General features: G+C 27.5%; 1 protein-coding gene and 1 long non-coding RNA gene across 2 annotated transcripts; one reads left to right on the top strand and one right to left on the bottom strand.

Annotated features, from left to right (window-relative positions):
• Window positions 1-2,062: 2,062 nt before the first annotated feature.
• Window positions 2,063-6,822, bottom strand: LOC108336175 (sucrose synthase 7). The gene is made up of 15 exons (XM_017572510.2): window positions 6,552-6,822; window positions 6,098-6,252; window positions 5,646-5,838; window positions 5,433-5,551; window positions 5,133-5,349; window positions 4,670-4,765; window positions 4,405-4,578; window positions 4,198-4,314; window positions 3,928-4,094; window positions 3,616-3,840; window positions 2,954-3,520; window positions 2,727-2,865; window positions 2,549-2,628; window positions 2,347-2,370; window positions 2,063-2,264 (listed from the first exon to the last, which is right to left on the bottom strand). Exons 1-15 carry the CDS (start codon window positions 6,783-6,785, stop codon window positions 2,249-2,251), a joined length of 2,523 nt encoding a protein of 840 aa, XP_017427999.1. The 5' UTR covers window positions 6,786-6,822; the 3' UTR covers window positions 2,063-2,248.
• On the top strand, window positions 2,291-4,818 carry LOC108336176 (uncharacterized). Its single transcript, XR_001832822.2, has 3 exons — window positions 2,291-2,445; window positions 2,547-2,615; window positions 2,860-4,818. It is a non-coding gene; the product is annotated as an uncharacterized LOC108336176 (long non-coding RNA).
• Window positions 6,823-11,994: the final 5,172 nt, after the last annotated feature.

Here is an 11,994-nt window from a genome sequence, read left to right as displayed (position 1 = left end):
ATATAGTGAGGTTTGCACCCATTTATATACTGTAAATTAATTTTATCTCTGGTTTAAATAAGAACTTTCAACATCTTAGAACACTAATTACTGAGAACACAATTTTCTTATTATTAATTTCTAATTAAAATTAATTTTATGAAACTTTAACTAACACTAAATGAATTTGAATTGTTTATTTTTATATATTTATTAATTTTTGTTTTTATTCTTTCTTGTATATATAAAAAAAATAGTGATTTTATTTTCTTTCAAATTTTAAAAATTTATATATTTTTCCATTTCTATAAATTCTATACCAATTTTTTTATGGATGAATGTTAATTATATATTATTTATTTTTCTCATTTTTTACTTTATTTATCCCATTTCATATTTATTATTTATCTTGTTGTATTATTATAAAAATGGACAATTCCACCCCGTTTCTCCACCATCATTCATTATATTTGATTGAAGAAATGATCCATATATTGTTCTTTGTTTTATGTTTAGTGAATAGCCATGATAGTTATAGAGTTCATGGCATTAAGCACACACTCCAAAAAGATTTGGAGTTGGAAAGAGAATTTCAACTCATTAACAAATCTCTTGTGAAGAGTATTCATGTATTTTATATTTTCCATATATTTCATTAGTGATTTTCTTTCTTTAGTTGAATTTGATGTCGTTATTTGCTCTGATAAAAAATAATCATATATGTTGTATTTTTTTTTTACTTTGTAGACAAAATATGGATATGTTGTTGATTGTATTGATATTTATAAACAACAAAATGATCCTTTATTAAAGAATCATAAATTATAGGTATGTTATTTTGAAAATTCTTAAATTTTGTTAACTTTTAGATTTTATTTTTCTGATTATATTATTTTTGTTTTATTAAGTGTTAAATTTGACGTGAAATTGAAATTTGTCGGTGTTTAAAATTTTGACACGTTTTGGTCTCAAAACTTTAAAAATAAATGTATATAATTCTTTTTAACATAATTCTTTTCATTTATTTGTAAAGTTTAAACACCAAAATAGTACGATGATATAGTTTTAGGGTAATCTTATTATTTATAATATTTTTCTTTTTGAAAAACTCAATTTTTGTTAATTTAGTTACATGATTGTCTATATGCAACACATACTTGTATGGATGACTCAATATAATAATTATAAGTTAGTCTTCTATCCTTTATAACTTTCATATGTTTTGTTTAGTAATTTTACACTATTAAGTGAGATGTTACAAAAATATTAGATCTACACTATTTTTTTTAATTTATTCTTGTAATAATTCAAATACTATAAAACTACTTATATAATAAAAAATATTTATAATAAAATTATAAAATATTTTTATAACTTCTTTTATAAAATTTAGTTTAATAATATATTTATTTTAATAATTATTATAATTTTTTTTAACAAGGTAAAAGTGAACAGCCCTAGTAATAATAATTAGGTTTGAATCTACTTTTTTATTTACTCACCGTGTAATTTTAACTTCTTTAAAAAAAAGTTATTACATATTTGATCTCGTGGTTTCAAACTTTAGTAATTTTTTCTGTTTTTTTTCTTCTCCTTATTGTTAAAAACAAATTATACCATGACACGCATCTTGTAGAAAAGTGTAAACAAGTCTTTTTAAAACAATTAACTAATCCATTATTCGTAAGAAAATTATCAAGTTGAATTACAGAAGAACAATAAGGATAAAATTTAGGTATATTGGCTAAAATTTTAATAATTAATTAATGGAGTGTTCTAATAGATAAAAATTTAACAAACTTGCTGTAGTTGGGCTGGACCTGCAGTGCAATTGGGCTGGAAGAGGAGGATCAGATGTTTAAGCCCATGTTAAATCATATTATTTTACAATATTTTTAGTTAACCTCTTTTTATTTGCACTCCCTCTTTAGACACATCTATTTTCTATGCTATTACTAAAATGACATATTTATCCTAATATTTTTGTCTTCAGTGGTTTCGTTTTGGGATGTTAGCATGTAAAATCTCATTACAGTTCTGAAATTAAAGTTTCAGCTCACGTGAAATTAAACATTGCTCCATCTTCGTTTTGAATTTCCTCGCATAAGCCATTTTATTGATCACATAAAATAATTGTAGTAGTTCAACAATAGCAGAACTTCTTCTTTTGATGAATAGCAAAAAAATAAAAAATAAAATATAAGGTGTACACATAAGAGAAAAGATCCATTATATCCAGAGTCATAACATGTGCTTTGTGGTTGAGATATTAATTTCCGAATAACCTGAAAGAAACCAAGTAATATTGAGCATACACAACACAACTAATAATCATGACCTAATTCAGTGCTATGCAATGAACCTCACCTTTGCAGTCTGGACTGTGAACGTCTGATGCAGCAAACCAACAAGGAAAAAGAGAAAACATGTTAGCTTGAATCAAATGGAAAACCCTTTTGTTTAAAGGTAATCATGATGTTGCAATTTGAGATATTCAATTTTTCAATTAATGCAGTCACTTTTTTCTCCTCACAAAGATGAAAACTGATTGATTGGTTGAGTAACAGACCTTGTGCTCTGAGATTTAAGACTCGGCTGCTTGGTCACTGCTTGTTGAGGTTCATCACTTGGAACAGGTACAGTCTTAACCTGTGACATTTGCACATCAAAAGTGTTTACCTTTTTCAGAAATTTAAAACACAATAATTGGTGAATTTTTGTGTCCAGAAGACCAATTATTGGCTTACCAAATTCTTGAATATAAGATTATAGAACATCTGAATGTATCTCTGCTTTGCCTCTTTTTGCTCCTTATTCACTTGTCTCCAAAAGGTGTAAATGTTCCCCATGTTTACCATCTTGTTTGCGTAAATTTTCCAGGTATAGCTATAATAAGACAGACATTTAAACAGTTTGAAAATTTCCTCATTGATGCAAGAAGCTAAGGAAATATATGATATGATCAGTTGGATACCATTCATTTATGCGCTGCAATCCGGCTGCAGAAATCACATTCCATTGTGAGGGGTCCATTTTGCATTTTTCAAAGAAATCAGAAATTTTTTTGCTTGATTCATCGCCATTGAGGGGATCAATGTGGAAGCCAGAGACCCCATCAACAATAATTTCTGCTGGGCCTCCTTGGTTGGTAGCAAAAGTGGGCAATCCACAGTTCATTGCTTCAATGACAGTTAATCCAAATGCTTCATACAAAGCAGGCTGCACAAATGCTCCTCTTGTGTCAGCAATGCAACGGTAGAGCTCTCCGTTGCGGTACCTATTAGTCTGTGCAGCAATCCATCTAAACTGACCCTTCAGTTGGTACTTATCAATTAAGTCATGCATCTTTTTTATTTCTGCCATTTCCTCCCTGTCTTTTGATTTTGAAGGGTCAAAGAAGCCCCCTACTATGACAAGGTTCACCAAATTTCTCAATCTCTTGTTCTTGCCAAACCATTCAACTAAACCGCTTAAGTTCTTTACAACATCAAGCCTAGCCATTGAGAAGATAATTGGCTTCCTCCTATCTGCCAGGTATCCACTGCTTCCATAACAATTTCAGAAGTGAAGTCATTCATTTGGAAGAATGTGGTAATTTATAACTCAATGTTACTTACAAGAGAGGAAGTCACTTACATATGCTCATTGTTATCCACTTTACTAAAAAGAAGATCCTCAATGGCTGGCTGAAATTGAGTGAGCCTTTTTTCTTTCTCTGTGTAAGGGAAATAGACAGATTGGTCTGCTCCTGGCGCGGCTATATTGAACTTAGGATCAAACACGTTTATCCCTGAAACAACTCTACACAGCCCTGGGAGTGTGAATGCGGCATGGCTTTCATATTGTCCAGGTCTATCTTTGCTGCAAATATCAACTTTCAAATTTAGATTTCATTTTTTTTTCCTGTTTTGTGCTCATTTATGTGTGTTTAAGGCTATTTGAGCTAACCTTCCAGCAATTTCCTGGTATGTACTGGTTATGATGAAATCAGTTGCATTCATTGCCACTGTATCAGCCATGAATTGACATGAGAAGTGATATTTGGGATCCAACTCTTTCCACTTGACATCTGAGTCTTCATACTTGGTCTTCTCTAAAGCATGAGCTATAATTCCCTGGTTTTCAGTTGCCAAATGGAATTAGTACATGTAGAAAAAGAAAATAAATGTACTTGCAACCACAAAAAACTGTTCAAAGCAAAACTTATGCTGTATTAACCTGAGTTATCCCAAGTTTTCTAGCCATTAGTGATGCTACCAAATTTCCATCTGTGTAATTTCCAATAACAAGATCTGGTTTCCCTTCCATGAACTCAAGAATCTTGGTTGTTGCATCCTATTTAAATGAGCCAAAGTATGGTAAGAAGGAAAAAATCATGAGTGGCAATAGATAACAGGTAAAGAATCTTGAATCAGATGTACATGCCTGAGTAAACCTCTCAAGATAGGGGTAAATATCAAAGCGAGAAACCCACTGATGAAGTATTCCTTTATCTGTCTGAAAAGGCACACGTAAAATGTGGGAGTGTTTAGTATCATTTATTGGTTCCAACTCCTGGTGACACTTGGTTCCCCGAGCATCAGGTATGAGCCTTGTTATCTGTCAAGATCAATAGTGTACTCTTAAGATTCTAGTAACTTCAAGTGCGTATACCGAGATATAATTATCCATTCCTTTGCATGAAACTCACCACAAGAATTTGAGGTTTCACATTTAGCCCTTGTTGCTTGATTCTCAGAAGCAATTCTGCTTCCAGAGACTTGACTTGGTCCAATATGTAAACTATCTGTTGTACTTCTCTCAATGAGTATTAGAAATGAAAATGCATTTTACTTTTAAGCAATCTCTTAACATAAATAGCACTTGACATGATATCATAGAAGCAGAGTGTATTAGTCACGCACTTCTTCTTATACACTTTCTTGTATTGATTAAAAACTTATTGAAAGCTACAAGATTCTGAATAAGACTCATTAAATAAGAAGTAACCCACAAAAAACTTGTAAATTTCAATCAGCAGTAGAGGTTGTGTCCAAAGAGAGCATTCTTAACATTTCTCTGTATAAAACTCTGTTGACCTTGCCACAAGGCGAATAACTCTATCAACCTATGATTATAATCAAACTAGTTGCTGCTTATGTTAAGAATTTTACCTGGCCACCTGTGTCCGGCAAGCCAAGAACATCTGCTTGTCCAAAATAACCATGAACTGAGAAGATGGCTACATTGAATATTATTGGTAATCTACTTAAAAATTTCTCCAAGTTGAGTGGGTCAGGTGCTTGAAGTACTTCTGATAGAGTTCTCATTGTCTCCTTCACTCTTTCTGCAGTATCTCCCCATCCTCTCTCGAACCCCCACTCCTTGAACCTGTCAACGAAATTGGTAGTGTCATTGGACTACACCTTGCAACATCCTTGGCCTCTTCCATTAAAAAATAATAAACTCTTTACCTTAGCTCAAAATTCTGATACGCAGTGTCTTTGGGAAGTGCTGAGAGGAATGCATCAGCCACTACCAGTGCCATCTGTAGCTTTGCAGCAGAGTTCAGGCTCTCATTTATCATCAACTTCTGAAATGACAAAATGGAAAATGAATATTGAAAGGTATAACTTTGATGTTGTAGTATAATATTTGCGAATTTTATCTCGTGTTGTTTCACTTACTTCTCCCTGATGATTTAGTGTTAACAAGTAGTCCACTATAGCCTGTGTTTTCTCCAATTTCCCAGTTATCTTGGAAGTCAAAAACTTAGAAGTAAATTGGAGTCCATTTCCAATTGAAGATGAGAGGGTTAGTTGAGGAGTTTGGAAATCGAATGCTCCAAAGTCTGCTTCAAATGAATTCTCATCGGTTGCCCTTCAATATAGACCAAAGTAAAACATCAAAAGCAAATTTCATAAAATATTATTCGAATTGGACTTGTTTAGTTTTTATTGGATGAACATGTAAACTAAGAAATAAGCAAAATTAAGAAACGTGATAAAAATGATGCCACTTCAAGTATACAAGACTTGTACTGATTTTCATTTCATTTCAGAAGATAAACGCAAGTAGTGTTGAAAGTTGTTGATAAGAAAAATCCAAGTGAGGTATAAATATGAGAAAAATGACGCACCATTTTTCATCAGTTACCCTTTCCTTGAATTTGAGGAAGTCAGTGGGGGTGATAGCCTCAACAGAAAGGTCCTCAGAGCTCACTTTTACAAATTCCCAAACTCCTGGATTAGGCCTTATTGCAAAGGCAACATACGGTGGATCAGCAACAGCTTCCTGCAAGTTTCAGGTAAACAACGTTAAAATCCACAACCACAAGCTCTATATGTGTGTGTGACTTATATAATGAAATATCTCTCATTACAGTATGAGAATTATATGTTACAAGCAATTCTAACTTATATACAAATAGACTATATATCTATCATAATAAACAATACACAGATATGGGTTATAAGTTCTACAATGTATTTAATGAATGGAATCGTAATTAACAATTTAGTGTTAGTAGTGATGTGACTACTAATAATTTTGTTCTGTCATGTATATAAAGGTAAAGAGTGAAAAGAAATAACCTGCGTAGAGCTCAATATGAAGCCAAGAATACCCTCCAAAACTTGATTTCTTTCACTTTTGTCATCTATTACTAGTTCCATTTCTTCCATCAAATGGTGATGTTTCATAATCCTCCTACCCTTTTCGAGGTACTTGGCAAAACACCTCTTCATGTGGTACCGACTCTGCCTCAATGCATCAGGCATATTATCTATGACAGAATCTGTGCGTTTTAAGGCTGGTGCAGAAGCCATTTAAGCAAAGCAAAAGAGAAAATGAGTCAAGGTTTTGAAATTGAGATGGGTGTTAATTGGTGGTCCAATGAGATGTGTCTAAGTTTATATACATGGCTACTTTGTGTATGGCATGTAAAATAACTTTGAGGTTCAGTTAGCTATGAAGGTGTAATTGTGCTTGAGTTGGAGAAGGAATATTTGGTTAAGGAGGGAAAGGAAAAGAATTTGTATGCTTTGAGAAGAGATTGCTTTGGTGTTTTAGAAAGTGAAAGAAGATGTGAATATTATTTCCATCACGATGGAGTCATTGGAATCATTCTTTCCTTCTGTTTGTGTTGGAGTTACCACACGATGATCATCAGAAAAGGATATAAAAAATGTTCTCTTCACGGCATTTGATTCTATTGGTCACTCTCTGTGTAAGAGTTCACCAAATGCAGCGTGTTTTAAGTTTATATATTCAATGATAAGTATTTTCAGCTATGGCTTTTATTTTAGATACCCATGAAATTAATTAGTAGGTTGTACAAACTTGTTTGTAAATATTCTTGAAAAAAGAGTAAAAAGAATACTAAAATGGACTTTTTATAAATTAAAATTAATTTATGTATAAATTAAAAGTAATAATCTAAAGATTATGTTAAAAAGTTTTTACATTAGAAAATTAAATAATATATATAAGAAAATAAAAAAAAATAATTACCAATATTTTTAAACTATTTTTACGAAATATTAACAAAATGGCCATAATGCTAAAAAGAGAGTTTCTACGAAGTTTTAAAAACATTATAAAAAAAGTTAGTAGTCTATTCGTGTAATTTTTATCTGCTTCCATGCGAATATAGAGATGAAAATAAGAAGATAAGACATGATTTTGGTAGCTTGAATTGGTTGATTTGTGAAGAAAATTGGAGAAATAGGGAGATGGACCACTTTTTCAAGTTGATAAGTAAAAATTTGTATAAAAGAAAGCATTGATTATGCTATTATAATTTCTTCTATTTTAATAATAGTAATAATAATAAATTTATTAATAACAGATAAATTTAAATAATTTTTTATTTGTTTTTATTTCATTTTGTCAGTTTCAACAATTTTACTTTCTATTTTAATTATTTCTCTTTTTTTCCTTTTTGGATTTCTCGCATTTAATCCTATTAAGCAAAAGTTTTAAGGTAAATTAATTTAAGAATGACAGGAAAAATATGCCTTCAAATATATTTGTTAATAAAATTCATTATGAATTAGAAATCTTCAAACTCATACCCGTTATATAATTAAGAATTGTTATGAATAAATGGGTTAAGAATTGTTATGAATAGATGGTTTGTCTATTCATCTGTTACAATTAGGATTGATTGATTAGTTTAGTTAAATTATTTGTATGATTAATTTAACTATTTATACTAATTATTTGTAACTTTTAGATTGTATAATTTAGGTTATAAATAGTAATTTTTCCCTTAAGAATCAGATACACAAAATTAGAGTTGAAAATTCATGTGGTAAAAATAAAAGCAAATAATAAAACAATATAATTTATTATTAGTGATAAAGGTAATTTGAGTTATATTTTTTGTACACCAATACATCTTAAAAAATACGGAAAAAAATATATAAAAACATTTTTTACTTAGATGATGATTTTGATTATGGCCATATAGACGTCAGTAATCTTGATATATATTGTTGTTTTCTTTTGCTAAATCATATTAAAACATTGATATAAGAAATAAATTATATATATATATATATATATATATATATATATATATATTTTGTTGTCATCATAAAAAAACACACTATGGTTTGGGTTTAACTTTCACATAGCTCCCCTATCAACAATGTGTAAGTAAGAATGTGAAATAGAAGTGTTATATGGATTTTGTTGGGATAAACTTAAATTTTAAGGTTTTATTAATAATTTTGTTTAAATATTATTTTATTAGTTTGGGTATAGTATTTAGTTTGATTTGATATAGATAAAATAGGGATAAGTAGTTATGATTTTCGGTTTATCTAAGTACAATATTATTTTATGATAGATTAAACAGACTTTATTTTTAAGATAGTTGATATTTTATTTTTATTCCTCGTAATATTGTAAGTGTTATAATAAGACTCAATTTCAGGAAAATATTTGAGTGTGTATCGTAAGATTTTTCCAACAGTGATATCAGAGTTTTATGCTCTAAGTACCAAGAGAGAGAAAAAGAGAGAGAAGAGAGAGTCAAACACAGTGAGAGTTTTTTTTTTTTGTGAGAGACGACAAAGGTATTCAATAGGATGAGTGTGCCACAATTGTCAGAAAATATCAATTACATATTTTATAACACAAATATATATATATATATATATATATATATATATATATATATATATATATATATATATATATATATATTAAAAATTTTACTCTTTAGTAAGAATGTTATTTTTACTTTTGAATGTTAAAAGGTCACTCAAGTGATCGAATTATGTAACTCGTTAACTATGACTCATTGATATAGCTCAACTTTGAATTATTAATGTTTTCGTTTCAATAAATCATCTCAAAGAAAATGAATGTGTGAGTGAAATAATTCTAATACTATTCTTACTTGACATAAAAATTTTAAGAGAACAACTTGAATTCTATAAAAACAGATAACATCTAGGGTTGGGCAAAAATAACTGATCTGTACTGTACTATAGTTAATTGTACTATATTATATTTAAAAAAATTGATCCATTTTTATTAAAAGTTTCAGTATACTATTTTATGGTTTAGTTTTTAAAAACTGAACTTATAACAGTTTCAGTTCAGTTAACTGTGAGAACTGTATCTACTTGTTCTTCTTCTCTAGTTCCCGTTCAACTGTTTCATCTTACCAGGAAAACGTTATTTAATAATAAAATATTAATAAAAGAGACCGTTCACATAAAAAATTAATAATGAATTTTTTAAGACAATTTTTTTATCACAAATTTTTATATTTTTTATCAATAAACATATATTACTTTTTAAATAATATTATTTTAAGTGATAAAAGTAAAATATATTTTTTTAAATTTAATTTTATTAAATGATTAAGTAAAAGAAATCATAAAAGAAAAAAAGACTGTATAAAAAAATAATACTTTAAATATATTATATTCTTTAACATATTATTAAATATGTAAAAATATGTTAAAAAACTTTTAATGATATTAAAATGTGTGTAAGCGCACACACTAAAATAACTATTTATTTTAAAAGTCAACTTACTTTAAAATAAATATTAATATTATTATTTTTAAATGATATTATTTTACAGACTAAAACTAAAATATATTTTTTAGCGTTAAATTTATTAAATGACTATATAATGAAATATCATAAAAAAATAGTAATATAGCAAAAATAATTAATATTATAGAAATATCAAATGACAAAAAAATTAAAAACATTTGTTAAGAGTAACTTTTCTAGTATCATCTTTTATTATATTATAATAATTAATAAATATTAGTTTAATTTTTACATAATAAAATATAAATAATAAATAATTGATTAATAAAACAATTTTATGAGGCAACAAAATAAATATAAATAAAAAATTATTTTAAAATAAAATAAGTAGATAAAAAGATAAAATAAATTATACACACATATAAAACAAAAAAAATATAAATTAAAAATTAAAAAAATAAATATAAAAGTAAAATAATATTCATGACAAAATAAATATAAATAAAAATAAAATAAAATAAATAAATAAAAAATAAAATAATTTCCATATACATATAATAATAAAATAAATATAAATAAAATAGAAAATAATAATATCAAATAATTAAAAAGTTAATTTGTAAGACACTTATGAATAAAATAAAATAAATATTAAAATAAATTTCAATTAAAAAGAAAATGTATTGTTATATTATTCAGTTTAAAAATTACTATAATTCAGTTTAAAAATAGTACACTTCAGTTTAAAATTAGTATAGATAGTAGTTCAGTTCATATTGTAGTTTAGTATAATTCAGTTCAGTCCAGTTTGATAAAACAAAAAACAGTTCAGTTCAGTTTCTCTGAACTGTTTTACAAACTGAACTGTTTTACAGTTCAGTTCAATTTAGGCAAATTAGTTTTTAGTTCAGTACAGATTTTAGTAGTACAGTACAGTTCAGTTCCATTTGCCCACCCCTAATAACATCCCTACCAAAGCGATTATAAATCATAAAAAGTTTGAAATCTTAATTTAATAGAAGACCAAGAGATTAAAATACCTAGTCTTGCAAAAGATTTGTTACTAACTTTATCGCAATGGTTGCTTTGGTCTTTATTTAATATTGGTACTTATTCTAAATTATAGTAGATTGATTACAAGGAGATATTTTATAAACATTAATAGTATCCAAAATTAGTTATGAACTAACATAAAACATAATTCGATTAAACTTTTAAATTAAATATTTATATTCATACAAATTAATTGTTATAATTAAAAAACAGATTTTTCATTTTCAAACTTTTCAAAATTAAAATTAGACAAGATAAAACTTAATATAATATCGAAAGAATTAATAATTAGTGATAATGTTAGTTTCTTTTTTAGTATTTCCTTCCAAATTTATCAATAATATCACTATTTTAATCATTCATAAGAAAAATAATATATTAACATCACTATTCATTACATATATTCACCGTATAACTACTTTTTTAATAAAATATTAATTTATAGAGTTGTAAAATAAATAAAAAAGTATACTATATTAATTTTAACCTTGTATATTATATTAATGCCTCTTAGGTTAGATGATCATTTGGTTACACCAAAAGATGTGACAAGTTATTTCTTTAGAATGAAACTATAATAATTCTTTCTACACTTGGGTACTATCTCTTTGATGAAATCCTATTTATATACTTTTTCTCCAAAATAATTATATTTTTTGTTGTCATATGCAAAGTCAAATGTACATGCTACTTTTAATTGGTTTTTTGTCCTAGATGAATGTAATCACATATTTCTTTCTACATTGTGATATTTTCTCTTTAATGAAATCCTATTTATATACGTTTTCTCTAAAATAATTATATTTTTTGTTGTCATGTGCAAAGTCACATGTATATGCTACTTTTAATTGGTTTTTTTGTCTTATGTGGATTTAGTCACATATTTCTTCCTACATTATTGGGATACTTTCTCTTTAATGAAATCCTATTTATATACTTTTTCTCTAAAATAATTACATTTTT

The sequence above is a fragment of the Vigna angularis genome, chromosome 7 (assembly GCF_016808095.1).
Source record: "Vigna angularis cultivar LongXiaoDou No.4 chromosome 7, ASM1680809v1, whole genome shotgun sequence".
NCBI classification, from domain to species: domain Eukaryota; kingdom Viridiplantae; phylum Streptophyta; class Magnoliopsida; order Fabales; family Fabaceae; genus Vigna; species Vigna angularis.
The sequence above is the reverse complement of the archived record's forward strand: the minus strand, read 5'-3'. Positions and strand labels throughout refer to the sequence as shown.